This window comes from Diadema antillarum, unplaced genomic scaffold (genome assembly GCF_040938485.1).
Source record: "Diadema antillarum isolate AM-2024a unplaced genomic scaffold, OU_Dant_1.0 seq00000693_RagTag, whole genome shotgun sequence".
In the NCBI taxonomy this organism is placed as follows: Eukaryota; Metazoa; Echinodermata; class Echinoidea; order Diadematoida; family Diadematidae; genus Diadema; species Diadema antillarum.
The window spans coordinates 1,844,980-1,861,865 of record NW_027271598.1 but is presented as its reverse complement, the minus strand read 5'-3'; the positions used below and the strand labels follow the sequence as shown (position 1 = coordinate 1,861,865).

General features: G+C 37.9%; 1 protein-coding gene across 1 annotated transcript in view; it reads right to left on the bottom strand.

Moving 5' to 3' along the window:
- The window catches only part of LOC139737455 (TBC1 domain family member 19-like), a 222,724-nt gene extending 206,355 nt beyond the window's left edge, over positions 1-16,369 (bottom strand). The window contains exons 1-3 of the mRNA XM_071648131.1: positions 16,271-16,369; positions 14,085-14,264; positions 11,459-11,531 (exon numbers count right to left, since the gene is read on the bottom strand). Of these exons, the coding sequence (XP_071504232.1) occupies positions 11,459-11,531; positions 14,085-14,192 (181 nt within the window). The 5' untranslated portion in view covers positions 14,193-14,264; positions 16,271-16,369. The remainder of the gene's footprint in view (positions 1-11,458; positions 11,532-14,084; positions 14,265-16,270) is intronic.
- Positions 16,370-16,886: the final 517 nt, after the last annotated feature.

The following is a 16,886-nucleotide window of genomic DNA, read 5'->3' as shown; positions in this document are numbered from 1 at the left end:
ACAGTTTCTCTCGTCTTTTGTTTTGATCGCGGTATATTGCAGTTTCTTTTGTGTTTTACTGTCTTAATTGAGGTTTACTGCATGATCTGATGTTTTTTTATTGTTATGACTGAGGTACGTAAATTGCAGTTTATTTTGATTTTTATTGTCTTGATTGAGATGTATTGCATTTCCTGATATCATTTATGGTTTTGATTGAGCCATACCACAGTTTTTCTTGTCTTCTGCTGTCCTGACTGAGATGTACTATACAGCAGTCTCTCTATTTGTTTACCTGATAGATCACTGCTGGTTTGTTTTGTAGCATCTTTGCACGCATCACTTGAATTTGTCAGGTCCTTTCCCAAGGCAGGGACTTTCCCTAATTTGTCTTGGGCAGATTATAGAAAAACAGCCACAGTATAGATGAGATTACTTTGCTCCCATCATCTGCTACATCCTATGGGACCTGTGTTGCCTTGCACGACAAAGGCTGTGTTTATCTAACTTGAGAGAGAGAATCACGTTTCAAAACACGTTTGGAACGGTGTTTGCAAACGTGGTTTGAAACGCGATTCTTGGGGAGCCGCGTTTATCTATTAAACCATCACACAATCGCAATTCAAGTGGTGTCACTGCGCAGCTGCTTTACGCCGTTTGACCCAGGAAGTAAAGGTCAACTGCATACCACCAAACATGCCTCCTCAGTCACACACAAATAATGGGTAGAGAGCACAACCGGAAACAGCCGAGATTTGACCTTGGGATATAAATGCGTTTCAAAAACGCCATTGTGTTTATCTACTCACAGAACAGCCATCGTGGTCTCAAACGCATTTTAAAACGCCCTTTGAAAGGCGTTTCAAAACAGCGTTTTTAAACGCGTTTGAAAACATGGTTGCATTTATCTAACCCCTGAAAATGCCTCAAACACGTTTAGGATCGTGATTCTGCCTCAGAATTTTTTTAGATAAACGCAGCCAAAACCCCACGGAAATGTGGGTTGGGTTGATTTTTGTTTGTAGGTAGGTGCATGTGGTCAACTCTGTGACATGGTGTACTGGTTGTATTTCTGATAGGGCTGCCCTTTTCCTATTTAAACTCTAGTGTGGAAGAATTAAACTCAGTGTTAGTTTTGTGGTTCTATTCGTTCTTTTTTTTTTCATCATCTTACGTTGCTCTTCTCCCTTTTCTATAATATGTTTTTGTATTTATTAAAGCAGTATGTGAAAGTGTGACAACTCAATACGCCTGTTTGAAAACAGTCAATGGTAGCCTTCATCATATGACACAACCATGAAAAGAATGCTGTTACTGAATACACACACACACACACACACACACACACACACACACACACAAACAACAAAAAACAGTGATACTCATCATAGAAAGATGTTGGTATAGTCGTCACACATGGTAATCCCCCCCCCCCCCCCTTCACATGCCCTTCCCATTGGGACATGCTAACACTTTTTGACAGATCTCAACAAGGTATTTCTGATGTCATAACAGGCCAGGCCAACACAATCCACAATAATAACAAACTTGAATTTCTTTTCCCACCCCACTTGGAGGCGCTAGTTTTTTTACAGTGTTCTCCACAATTCTTGTGTGATACAAGGTGTGCTTTACAGGACTCTCTACCCGTTTGACAGCTACACCACATCAATATGATGCAGTTTGAGCTTTTAATGCACTGTAATCCATTTTCAATTGATTTCTTGACGGGATAGAGGATAACTCTGATATTCATTGGGGAATATTTCACGCTTGGCATAATCGGTTCACATTGCGTGAGCTTCTGGTTGTTCCTCTTTCCTTTTCTCATGCTCTCTGTGTCTCAGCCTGGTCACTTGTACCTTAAAAGGCATAATTTACCATTTGCCGATGAAACAAAATCCCAGCATTAGTGTTTTCAAATAGTTCTAAAATGTGAGTTAGGGATCAACAACCACTGTAACAATCTGAATCGGTAAAATCGAAGTTAAGTATTGTTAAATATAGAATAGTTACAATAGATACTTGTATGTTTCCAGAATAAACAGTCTACAGTTACGATTTATGGAGAAAAATACAGATATCTCCTTACATTTTAGGCTTTATCACAAAAATTTTATAAGATACGATGTTTTGTGGTACAACAGACCTACACATATGCATTAAATGTCATATATCTTAAATTTTTTTTTAAATCTCTGTTCCAAAAGGTACACAGGACCTTTAACCCATTGAGGAAGGGCCGATTTTGCTACAACATGCATTTCCCATAGACACTTGCCCGAGTATACTCGGGACTCGTCCTCAATGGGTTAATGTATCATAAGATGCTGTCTGACAAAGAATACTTCCTTGGGTTGAGAGGAATAATCTGCTGGTCATGCTTTTCATCTTAAACCAGGAGGGTAATTCAAAGGGGCATTCTTTCAAGACCAAGTCAGGGATTGTGTAACATGATTTCTTTTGTTGTCATTTAATGAATCATGCCTGTTAACAGTTTAGCAGGAAAAAAAAAATGATACTACTGGTGGAAAAAAAGAAATGGCATATAAATATAATTGTCTCTTATATCCAGGGAGAAAATTTTTCTTTCTTTTATCAGACTGGGTAGAATAGACAGGAAGTGTTGACCTTAGCTGGCTCTTTGTCATTGATTTCAAACCACATGATCACATTTCAGATCATTATCGACCATTCTGAAGGGAGATTTGAACATCTGAGCAGCTGCCTACTAGATACTGCTCCCTAAACCAATGTGAGCATACATGTCTGTGTGCCATTCGTATATTAAGACTCTAACATTCAGTACATGGCATTGGCTACATACAGTGTTACAAGAGAGAATGAGTTAGCATTGTAGAAATTTAGAAGATATAATACTGCCTAGGGGCAGTTTAATTTCTTGTCATTTCCTTTTTTTCTTCCAATTTTTGTTGGTATTAAACAAACAGCTGTATACAAGACCTGATATCTTTTGCATGTGAGCTCAACATACTCATTTTCACATGTATTTTGTCAATTTAAGTTTTTGCAATTAAATGTATTACAAATATGTTCTGCTTATAAATACATTGTATATGATTTTCTCTTGTTTATTTGATGGAAATGAAAAATAATTTGAATCTTGAATCTTGACAACATATGTGCACAATATAGAAAAAACAAATGTTTCCAAGAGTTTATACAAAAAAAAAGAGAAAAATTACTACTGGACATACATGTACATATCTTGCAGTATCAAACCATCTTCAAATGGTTTCCATGATTTGTCATGCTCTTCTCATATCCACACAATACCTTCTACCAGAGAAAGAAACAAAAATTGAATTAAATATTCTACTCATGTTCCCACTGATTATAAAAAAATCATGCATGATGGATCTATCTAAACAGACAAAAGGAAAGATGCAGGACACTGGCAATGCCCGAACCAGAAACAAAATTAAACCAAGGCTCTCTGTAGAGCAGCATTACTGGGCGGCCCTGGGCTTCCTAGAAAGGTGTGTATTCCTTGGAGTTCCTGCAAATTGGCATCCCTGAGAGATCAAAGGATAGCTTGAAGCAGACACAACTAATTGGCTGTGATGCACGACTCTCTTTACACGCTAGAAATACAACCTGCCCCTTCCACTCTTTCTGATTTTGTTCTTGTCACTCACTCAAGAACACCACTAACAAAAAAACAACAACAACAAACAAGCAACAGCAACCTACGCACCCTTACAGAAGAGTTATGAATATTACACTGGTCTGGGACCAGTGATTTGAATGAAATTTAAACTGAGTGCATTTTTGTCAAAACAAAACTGCAAAGTTTTTTTTTTTTAAATTGGATTACCTCAGGAAAAGAAGAGTTCTGTGATAGTTTCTGTCAGAGAAGGGACTATGAATATGAATCTAAATTATAGATTCAAAGTAAAATTTCTTGAACAATTATACTGTAGGTACAAGTGAGGGTAGATATCAATGCTGTGCAGAATGATTCAAATGGGAGAATGTTTTGTTTTGTCTTGTGTTCTCTGGGGGGGGGGGGGGCACAACCTAAAATGAAGGCCTACAAAAATGCATATATTATATTTAATTGACATACTAAAAAAAACACTTGTAAATACTTCTGAGAGCTAATAGTAATGTGAACACTATTACTTTCTTCTGTGAAATTACATAAACAAGTAAAGCTCACTTAAACTGGTTAAGCACGAAACGTCAATCACATGAGAGTTTCGACTTTTACAGTACAGTTGGATTTTGGTAAGTTTTACCTAGTGTTTTCCAAAACATTGTAATTCAAACTACAACATAGTCATAATACCAACTATTCATATTGATATTTCATCCACTATATGGCTTGCTTTTTTTTAGTGCACATTCCTCTATGATATCTTGAGGCCCACTTACACAACTTACGTGGATTGACAATTAAGATAAATTTTAACTTCATGAACTGATTGCCTGTAGACAAACCCAATACATTTTGTAGCAAAATTGTAATCTTCTCATTCAATCGCCCAAAGCGTGCAAGTTTCACATTTCTTCTCTCTTCTTCCCTCCCGCTTTCTCCCATCTTCCCTTGTCCAGCACGAACACACATGATATATCTGTTACCACGGCAACACCTTTCCTCGGGGTCATCCCCATTCCATTCTTCATCCTTCCCATCCCTTTCCCTCCTGGAATACCTCCTGGAAGTTCTCTCCAACATTCTAATCCTTTTCATGCATTGCTAGGACTGTAGCACGATGGGTATCAAGTTTAAAGAAGATTAAATGAGTTCACGGAAAGGAGAAAGAAAGCACACCAGCGGAATTCAAACACCACAAAAATATAATCAAGTAAGTGTGGTTTTGAGGCTTTCTTCATTGTTTTGCACTGTAATGGAGAAAAAAAAAACTTTAAATGAAAGAAAAAAACGGTAGTGGCATGGATTGCAGTTAAGGTGATGGAGTTGCTTCTCCTGTTTGCTTAATCATGCAGCTTTGTGCTTGGTGGATTTTCTCAGTCTAAAGCTTTGCATCAGTGCACTTCCACTGTTTAGATCCGTCCTCTCCCTGCTCCAACACCTCTCTCCCTCCCTTCCTCCTCCACCCCCTTGTCTTCTTCTTTCTTTTTCAACATTATCTTCATCTTCACCTTCTTCTCTTTCCTCATCTTTTCTATCCCCTTCATCCCCATCTCTTCTCATTCTTCTAATCCATCTTCTCCTATTCCTTTTCTCCTTCATTGCCGTCCTTTTTAACCTGCCTGTCTATGATCCTAGAGCACTTCTCTTATTTCTTCCAATCTATGGTATTTCTCCATTAACGTGTTTCTACTTCTTTTTCTTTTTCCTAAAGTATGTCTCCATCTATCACCTTCCTAAGCTGCATCCCTTCAGGACTTCTTTCTTTTCCAAGTCCTAACAGTCTTGTTCAAGTCCTAATGCTCTTGTACATCAGCCACCCCCCCAGCCCCAACACACACATATGCACGCATACCTTTTCTCTTTCCCATTCCAGTGAAAATAGAAATGCTTTTAATATTTGTTGCATCACAGGACATCTGCAATCCATAACAAAATTGCCCAAAAGGGCGCATGTAAAGAATACAATAGGCCATGATACCTTCAAGGCTAGGTTTGCTCTCCATGCATCTAGTACCTAATCCATAATTCCATCTTCAGGACTAGAAGCTTGGAGTAGCTGACAACTTTATTTTCCATATTAATGGGAGACAAAGAGAACAATTGAACAAAAGGGCAATCCCGCGGTTCGTGTGAATGCACAGAGGAATAAAAAGAGCACTGTGCGGAACAAAAGTTTCATAAAGGGGAGGCCAAGGCTTGCATATGGCAGATTAGTTTGATTGGAGCATGTACTTGGAGCATGTACATGCTTTCCTGCCTTTATTGGGCAAAGGCATAATGCAAATGAGCGATGTCATCCTGTCTCTTTGATTTGGTTTGTATGAAAAAAATCCCATGAATGTTCCCCCCTGAGCTTTGATCAGCTTTGGTGTGCTGTCTATTGCATGTCTGCACTACAGTGATAAATTGACGATTCAAGGCAGATGCCGCCATGTTCAACATCACTGACAAAGCAGAACAGTTCAACGAAACTGTCGGATGCAAGATTTCCAGCTTCTTTGTCAGCGGTTTAAAGGGGCGTTCAAAAACGGTTTTCACAATTTAACATCATGTAGTACATAAATCGACAACACCATTGTGGAATTTATTGTGGTCCTTGAGCACAGAAACCAATACTCTGAAAAATCTTCAACAAATTACACTGAAGTGTTGATGACATAGGAGCCTCACATAAATTTCAGAAATGTAGCAGTGTAATTCTATTACAATACCACTTGATTGACAAGTTCACCTGTGTAGAATGTATGCATGCCATCTTCTTTTGTTAAAACTGCTTCCTTGAGCCCCAACTCATGCATTCTTATGGTGAGGATGCCATGTCATCATCCTTGTTCATTGCAATTTGTTGTAAATTTTAAAAACATTCTTATTCCTCAACCCAGTCACTATAAATTCTGAAACTCTGTACTCGGTATAACTAATTTATTGTTGTTCAATATATAAATATAAAAGTCTGGAAATAATATGGAGGTCTCCTTAAAGCTCCCTCTCTCTCTGTCTCTCCATATCTCTTGCCATCCATCTGTCTATTTCTCTTTCACTGATGGAAGGAAAGAGGAACGACCTAAGTGTCAGGGGTGCTGCACAGCGACTTGGGACTGTCGAGTCCAATAATGTGGGGGATTGGGGGGATAGGACTGGCTAGGTAATCATTACGATTGTCATCCATACACAAGGGACACCTATTGAGTAACATCATGGGGTAAACTACTCGTATTACACTGTCTGCAGTTCTTTTATCTTCCCAATCAAATTGCCTGCCACAACAGGATGTGAATCTCATGAATGATGGTGAAAAAAAAAAATGTTGCACATGGAACATAATCCACTTCAAACTACTCAAGTCTCTTTTTTTAAAAGAAACAAAAACATAACATGAAATAGAATTGCCATCTTAAAATACTTATCAACATTGGAATGATCCTGTCAGCTGCTGCATATTAATTTTTTATATAATCACCTCAAATTGTATTATGAATGTAACTAGAAATGTCGCTATGGCGACTGGTATGCCTCCGTCATAATGTATGATTCTCCTACTAGGTCTATGGTACATCTTGATTACGTGTGATGACAGTTTCACATAATTGGCAAAAATCAAAATGACATGCTTGTCACAAATGTGTTGAGTGTTCACTTTCCTTGAACTAGATTTAATTGGATGAATCATTATTGCTAAAAGATAACACATATTTGAGGACTTTTACTTGACTTTTGACCCTTCCATAAGTTTTTAAATGCATTGAGTAATTTTCAAGGTTTGGAGTAAAGGTGTAATTTCTGTACTAAATAGTAAATTGTTAGCAGTTTAGCCTGGCCTTTGACCCTTGACCTTTGACCTTATGACCCTAAAACTCCCAAGAGAATTACTGTCAGGTAGAACATGCATAAATATGTACACTCACATACTAAGTTTCAAGATAAGTGTGTCGAGTGTTCACTTTCCTTGAACTAGGTATAATTGGATGAATGGTTATTGCTAAATGATAACATGCATTTGAGGACTTTTATTTGACTTTTGACCCTTCTGTAAGTTTATGCATTGGGTAATTTTCAAGGTTTGGAGAAAAGGTGTAATTTCTGTACTAAATAGTAAATTGTTAGCATTTTAGCCTGGCCTTTGACCCTTGACCTTTGACCTTATGACCCTAAAACTCCCAAGAGAATTACTGTCAGGCAGAACATTCATAAATACAGTACTAATGTACACTCACATACTAAGTTTCAAGATACCTATAAGTGTGTCGAGTGTTCACTTTCCTTGAACTAGGTATAATTGGATGAATGGTTATTGCTAAATGATAACATGCATTTGAGGACTTTTACTTGACTTTTGACCCTTCCGTAAGTTTTTAAATGCATTGAGTAATTTTCAAGGTTTGGAGAAAAGGTGTAATTTCTGTACTACATAGTAAATTGTTAGCATTTTAGCCTGGCCTTTGACCCTTGACCTTCGACCTTATGACCCTAAAACTCCCAAGAGAATTACTGTCAGGCAGAACATGCATATGTACACTCACATACTAAGTTTCAGGATACCTTGAGCCACTTCAGAGATAATGGAGAAGTGAAATTCAGCACTTTCACTTGATCTATGAGCTTTTGACCATTGACCTTTTGGCAAAAAAAAAAAAAAAAATTTCCCAGAGAATCTCTATTGGCTAATGCATGCATACACCACGTTTCCACACACACACAAAAAAAAAATACTGCAGGCATTGCATAATATATGAGGGGAAAAGGGAAATTCTGAAGAGTTGATCTCGACCTTTTAACCCTGACCTTTGACTACATGACCCCAAAAATGCCTAGATAATCACTGCCAGTCAGTACATGCAAATGTACTGTGTTTCTTGAAGATACCTTGAACCGTTTCCGAGATAAAGAGAAAAAAGTGAAATTTGAACACTTTCACTTGACTTTTGACCTTTGACCTTATGACCCCAAACTCTCACCAAAGAATCTTTATTGGGTAGTACATGCATACACTAAGTTCCAAGAAAATACCTTCAGGCATTGCATAGATATAGGGAAAATAGTGAAATTTTGGTTGACCTTTGACCTTGAGCATCTGCACCCAAAAGTTGATAAGCACACCTTCACCCCCTCATATATAATTATAGCAAGTTTAATTATGATACCTCAAACATTTTTTTTTTTTTTTGGGGGGGGGGTTGGGGTTACGCTGTCCACAAAATTGATTAGGGACGGAAGGACGAAAGGACAGACAACCCGAAAACAATGCCTCCAGCACCACTTCGTGGTGGAGGCATAAAAATAAACAAGATCAGCCCCACATACTGAAGTCTGAAATACATGTATTCTGTTTTAAGCAAAAGATACACAGGCTACAGCAGAGTACTACATTTTCTTTTTCAATTCTTTTTTCTTTCCTTTTTTTCTTTTTTATTTAATGCTGTGTATCCTCTCTATTTTCTATTTTTTTATGTCTCAAAATTCTTTTTCAACCTGAGCTATAACTGTTTTCTTGTTTGGAAAGTTTAAAAAATCTATTTTTTAGCACTACATTTCTCTGTGAGATAATGAAACATTGCAATATTCATCTGATATCATCTGGCCTAAGTGCAATGTAATGTAATATCTGCTTACCAGTCATTCAACAAGTGTTGGCATTTTTATGTGCATTCTATCTCCATTGGTAAGACACCAATGTCTGTCCTGTTAATACAATCAGCCTGTTGCTCTGTACACAAAATTCATGCACTGAATTACTTAATGAAATCATGCCAAGTACATATTTTGGGTTCAACTGCAAAACAGCAGATGAAAATTGAGACTTTGACCTTGACTTTTAATGTAATCAACTTTCACTGGATTTAATCAGTTGATTAATAAAGTAATCAACTCATCACAAATATCGAAGAATTGGACCAGACCTTGAGGAGGGGAAAAGACAAACAAACAAACAAACAGAAGCAGATTCTGCAGTATTTTGAAATTAGAGAGACTGAACAAACAGACATTATGTCGCTTGAGGAGTAAATGTGGAGTTCATAGAAGGAAACATGTAGTCACTTTCAAGTACATACATCCCCTAAGGCATTGCATTCTGAGCTACCCCCATGGAATTCTTTTACTTCCCATGAAAAACTGGAGAAGCCAGACAGACAAAAGCAAATTTCATGGCCTGGAGAAAGTTTGAGAAGTACGGCATCACTTTTCTAAAAACTTATAAAAGAAAAGGAAGAGAATGCCTGCCTTTCTATTCTCATTTGAAGAAATATCATTAAACCTGAAGTGCAGTAAAAGGCATTGTAATGTTCAATCAGTCTAGAATATCAATATATTGTAATGTTCTGTGACATTGATTCAGAGAAAAGACTGGAAAGGGAAATAAAGGGACAAAGAAAGGCATGATATATACACCATTTTTGTTTGTAAGCTCTGTTGCAAACTCCAACACATGCTGCAGCTGCTGTTCTGTCTGCTAGATGGCACTTGTTTTATAGGGGAATGACACCCAAATGTATATGTGGATTTTTGTGAATGCATTAAAATTTGAGAAACACATCAGTGAAGTTTGAGGGAAATTGGGCAATTTGTTCGAAAGTAAACTTTTCAGCAAGCAATCTACAAATTCATCATCAGGTTGTTTTGTTGAATGCAAATATTGGCAAGGCATTCGGTAACCACTCAGCAAATGGTTTGTAAACGGTCAGCAACTGGTTGGAGCTTGGTCACCAACTAGTTGCCAATCAAAATTTTGAGGCTGTCAGGGTGCTACATAACTTTATTTTACCACTTGCCTGGTTGGGCAAGCAGATTTTCAAATTTGCTGCAAAACACTTGCCCCAACATTAATTTTACTTGCCTGAAAAGAAAGTCCAAGATATAAGGAAATAATACAGAAAATCATGTGCAAGTTAAGGGTTTAAAGGGGACCTCCGGATGATTTTCAGACTTTTGCATTTGAACAACTATGAATTAGTTAAACTGGGTCCAAAGTTTCAGAATTTATAGTGATTGGGATGAGGACTGAGAATGTTTTCAAAATTTATAACAAATTGCAATGAACAAGGATGATGACATGGCAGCCTCACTATAAGAATGCATGACTTGGGGCTCAAGGAAGCAGAGCAAAAGAAGAAGGCATGCATATATTCTCAACAGGTGAACTCAGAGATCAAGCGGTATTGTAATGGAATTACACTGCTACATTTCTGAAATGTGTGAGGCTCTGATGTCATCAACACTGTTCAGTGTAATTTGTTTAAGATTTTCAGTTTATTGGTTTCTCTGCTCAAGGACTACAATAAATTCCACAAATCTATACATGGAGATGTCGATTTATGTACTGCATGATGTGAAATTATGAAAATCGTCTGGAATGCCCCTTTAATAAAAACACAATCATTTGAATAAACAGCACAAATTGATTCTCACGCTTAAATACAATGGAGTAGCTTCTAACAAACTCTGTCCGATCAAGTGCTGCCGTTGCATTGCATTGGGACTTCTTCACGTCAGTGTTAAAAAGTTGCTGAAATGAAATATAAAGTATGTTGCACCACTGAACAGCCATTATCTCCGGGCTTCTGTATGGTTAACTTTGTGGGTTTGTTTAGGAAATTTATTAGGGGAAAAAAAGGCGGCTTCAAAACTTTTTGCTTGCTCAATTCGGGCAAGCATTTGTTCTCATTGTTCAAAGCACTTGCCCGAATTTGATTTTCGCTTGCCCCGAGCAATCGGGCAAATGCTTATGTAGCACCCTGGCTGTGGTCATTGATTGGCTACTGATGGTTGCTACAATTTTTTTTTTTTTGCTTGCTGGAGGTCGGCAACAGTCTTCAAGTAGAAAAGAACAGGGCTTGAAGACACGCACACATGCACGCTTACCGGTCTCTGCCAATCTTGCTGGAACAGTTACTTCCAAGTTAGAAATGTCAATATCTGGCATGGCTGCGATGACCTGAAATCAGTAAAAAGATGTATGCATTATATCATTAATTATCTCTTTTGTCAAGTCATTGCTTTCTTTTTAGGACTGCTCCTTCTTTACATACCCTATATATAGAGATTTTTTTTCACCCTTTCATTTGCACAATCTTAAAAATTCAGAATTACAGAAAACATGTGCTTTAAATAGTGTTATGGATTGAGAATGATACAACTTTAAGGTCGATCATAACAGTAATATTAAATGATAAACTGTATTTGTATAGTGCATATCACCAAAAAAAAATAGATTAAAAGATAGATAATATGAACACTCATCAGTACCAAGTGGTGCATTAGAAAAGAAAAAGAAAAAGAAAAACAGGGGGAGGGGGAGGATATTCCAAATTTAAGCTCACCATGTCACACTTGCCTTCTTTCCTATCATAAAACAAGTGCATCACAAGCTACATTGTAGTATCAGTTTTATGCCAGGGTCTAAAATTAGGCATGACCTGCTACAGAGGACTTCCAAATAAAATCTCCTTTATAAAAGATCATTCCTGGTGAATCAGAGATGATGTCTTTTTTGTACAGATTCCTCTTCTTTCTTTCTATGGTCAAGTTAATAAAATTGACAATTTAATGCCAAACAAAGTATACAACCGCACTTCATGAATACAAATCATAATCTGTATTACATTTCATTCCAACTGTACCATGAAGAACTCGGGTGTGTGATATTAGCAGAATTCCTGAGTTCTTGAACTGCTGTAGTTTGCTAAGGCCAACTAAGAAACTTCCAAAAGGAAATAACTTGCCGACAACTCATATTGGCATATGTAGCCATGCATTTCAGAAGTGCAACCAGACGCGACTCTAGTCACACCTCGTTGACACTTCTCATCGGCAACACACCTGCCGTGCATTCACCCCAAACTGTGCGCCCATATATCCCCTTAATAAAGTTTAGGTTTGGCGCACATACGGACCATAATGCAAATGCCACCAAACAGTGCCTGAAGTGGCAATGAACTTCTGCCAGTATCATGCTCATTTTAATATCAGTTTTAAGTTTGCCGGTAACAATTTGGTTTTGGATCTTCACATGAATGAGCACACCATCTGGGATGATCTGGCAATATCTAGCATCACATTACACTGGCTGTGATATCTTTCTCTCTCTTTGTGTTTTGGGAGGGGGTGGGTGACGTGTCTCACTGATTGATTAAAAACAAGATATTTCCATGTTTTCAGGGAATGACTATTGAATTATTGCAAGCAAATCGAAATCATTAACATTGAGATATACTGGATGCTTCACAGTAGAAATTCTGCCAAGTTACATAGGCTCATGATATACAGTACATTTGAAATGGTTTTGATTAAAATCACTGTGACATATTTATAATCAGAGTGCACTGTCTGCAGATATAGTGAGAAAAAAATTATGTCAATGTAGTATAACTATTAAAGGTAACAAGCTTTGGTGCTTTATTGCCCTAGTTTTTGCTAAGCCGGTCGAATATGAATCTTCTCCAGTGTCGTCCAAATTGCTCTCCTAAAGCATCCGACACAAACGTATTCCATGATTACATCCAGATACATCCAGACCCTCAGAGGGCCACACATAATACCGGCCATTATGACATGCCATGACGTGCCATGTACAGATTGTAGTTGCACACAACCTGGTCGAGACAACAATCACAACTAACAGACCATGCAATCTTCCACCAATTCTCGATATTGCCAATACACCTGACTAGTTGCCATCCACAGAGAAGCGTTTTAGATGCATTATGGGATAGCTCAGGGGACAAACTTGCCCTGGTTTTGGCTGCATATGCACTCAGGTAATATACCATTTTTTGTTAAAGATTTCTTCGTCTTCCATCATTTGATCAGCACAATGGAGCCTTGCAGTAATGAACAATGACCTAGTGACTGCAAATTAGTAAAATTTTTATATTTTAAACTCTTTTTCAGTTGAATTCTAAGCAAAGCAATAAGCAGCAATGAAAGAAAAAGCAGACAAAAATTGCATTGAATTGCATGGGAACTATGACACACACAAGACAAAGTTCTGGAAGTGACAATGGCACCGAGGAATCCCACAGTGCATCTGTGACAGAGCTTTCTTTAGCGTGCACAGAAGTTTCTGCGCATTGGCAATACCAAGAATTGTCAAGCATTCACAGACGCTAGACCCAAGTTACATCAAATAATGACACACAATGGTCTTCTTCATGGAACATTGTTTGTTACAGACTCATTACAAAATAGGCAGAGTTACATGTTGAAACACAAGAGGACCTCTCTAACTAAAAGGTGCATTATTTGCACTAAGGAGAAGAGTATACAGTGAACACATGCACATAATTGGTATATATGTCTAATTCACTTGATATCTTTTACTTTATAGATAGATCCTTATATATGTCAAGCTATTTGTAGCATCTAGATCTGTTTGGCCTTCAGATTGAATCAAGACACTATACACATGTGGTCAATGATGAGGTCAAAGATCAACTGCATCACAGCAACTGACTAAACATGCTTCATCCTTTGAGCTACGTATACCAACCTGAGCTGCTTGCTTTAGCTGAGAATGAAGCATTGTCTTTTTCAGATCCTGGACAATCTGGGCCAGCATTACATTGAGGTCGTCAGCAGAGAACTGCAAGTCAGCCATCTTGTCATCAGCGTTTCCCTAAATCCAGTCTGAACAGTCATTTAATTCAGCCTGGATTGATTCCTACATACACTGGAATGATAAATGCAGAGTAGCATATTAGGCTATGATGTGTAGGACTTTTTTTTTTTGGCTCTGCTAATAAAAGTAAAGATCTGTGGTCACCTTATGTTAATGGGACAATTGAACATGCCCTGCAAGGACACAATGAAATCTGCACAATAGATAAGTCTACAAGTGTGTACATCAGTATAGTCCATCAGTGGGGACAGAGTCTGGGAGCTGCTTTGAGTTCATAATGCATTGACATTACTGTGGTAAAGTTACACATATTTACAGTTGTGTACCTCAGAAACTTCTACATACACTCTATGTATAATGCAGATTGTAAAAGTATTGGTGTTGATCTTACACATACAATATGTACATAAAATGTACAGTGTCAACTTCCCCTGCAGGCTGTTATCTTCCCTATGAACAATCATAAATGAACTGAATAGTGACTACAGAGATGGAATGAGAGTTTTTCTCTGCCAGGTTAGTTGCTATACATGATTTTGTAATCAGTATTAAGTTCCAGAAATACTGCACTTGGGACCTTCCTTTGAGATGTAATGTGTAGAATTTAAACTATGCATGATTTCAACAAGCAAGTTGGTCTTCTGAACGAATTGACAGTGGGTGTAGAGCCTACTGTACGAGCTGAAATTTTCGCGCACAGATATTTTCGCGAATTGCTACTTGAGGACATTTTCACGTGTCATTAATTTCGCGGTTGCGAGGGTCTAACTGAACTTAGTTATGCACGCGTTGTTATTTTCGCAGTTCAAAGGCAATTCGCGAAAATAAAACCACCGCGAAAATTTCAGCTCGTACAGTATTTTGTTTCCTTTCCATCTGACAGTAGAAGAGCAACCCAACCCAACCCCATATCATAATTGTAGTGCATAGAGTTGCAGAGTTTTCATGTTTCAGCACAGTAGCATGTGCACAACCCACTGCACTATACTGTCGACTAGAGCCTAGACATCTCATCTCAGTTTACTACTAACATTAACAATAGTAAAGTAATCGTAGAGCCAAGGTGGTGTCACATTCAATAATAGGACATTGAAATACTGTGTACACCAAATATCTCGCAAGGTTTTTATTTTCGCAAATTTCACGAGTCAGCCGCTATTCGCGAAATTAAAGACACATGAAAATATTGACTCTGATCCCGAGGGATATGAATGTGACGGTTGCAAACATGTACATTCTTCTTCTTCTTCTATGGTACTGTCCAACACCCCTAAGTAGGGGCCAACCAGACAGGGGGTGCACTGGTGTTTATTGCGCGGAGAGAGAAGTTTAGAATCTAGTTGCTTTTATCTTGGATGTGGTGAAGGATTGCTGCTTTGAAGGAGTCTTTGTTTGTGATGCCAGTGTCCGGTGACTGTCGATGACAATGGGAGTGCTTTCCATACAGTACAGTACTCCACAATCCCGAATTTAACCACTAACGTTAGCGAAATCGTCGGGAAGTCTCGATTTGCGAAAATGTAGACTCACTAAATATATGGCTATACAGTATTTGTTTACTCACAGACGAAGACACAGAGCTTGTCTTAGGAGAGCACTACACAATCGTCTACACAGTCACAGCACAGCCCCTGGTGTGGGCAATTTGGTGGTGACACTGCACTTGCTATAAAATTAAAAGCCTAACATACGCATAAAAACCATAGATAAGGCTCAATGTCAATTTCAGTAAATGCAAACTATCTTTGAAGCACGTTTTTTTTATATCTTCAGAGCGAATGTAACTAAACACAATTATCGTTACAGCACAGCACTTTTTCTAGACTGCGCACAGTGTCTAGCTGGCCTGGCTAACGGTTTGGCCGAATGACGAATGCGAATGTAAACATTGCGTTCAAATGGCAGTGTAACATTACACAAATATCAACGTATGGGACTGTAATCACCATTACCGCTATCCGGGGAAAACTAGATGCATTCTATTGATATTGGCTTTTAAAATAAGTATGAAATTTACCCTCCTCCCATTAACTATGGAAATATTAAACGTATCTCACCACTTGCTTTCAAATCCTTTCGAAATCAAATGTTGCTGACAAATTTCCCTGTAACGTTACCAGCCACGGGTAGCGGGGTCAATTCAGCCGCGAACACACACAGTTTACTGTCTGCTATGGCAATCAATTGCGCGTGCGCACTCTATGCTCTGTTGAAATTGGCTCTGTACACTAGATCTTGGAGCTATAAACTCTCGTGTTTTACTGTTTATTTGTTTGGTTTTCTTTTCTTTTCTTTCTTTTTTCTTTTTTTTTTAAAGGGTGGATGTTGTCAGTTTGTTTCTTCTCCTTCTTTTTCTTAGTTATTACTTCTCAATTCTTCTTTTTCCCCATACTTCTCTCCCTCTTAATTACGTTTTAACCCCCACTATACCAATATGGGGTAAGACTTAAACATAGCTCATTATGGACCCCTATCTACTGTACTATGTGCACAATTATTTAGAAAAGACGTGTGATAAAAATTGTCATATTACTCAGTACTGGAAATTGCTTTGTGTCTCAAGTGATACCTATCATTAGTCTCTATTGATGTTATTGTAATATAACTAAATGCCATGCCACTGTTCCGTCTTGCAATTCATATTGATGTTGTTGTTGATGTTGTTGTTGTTGA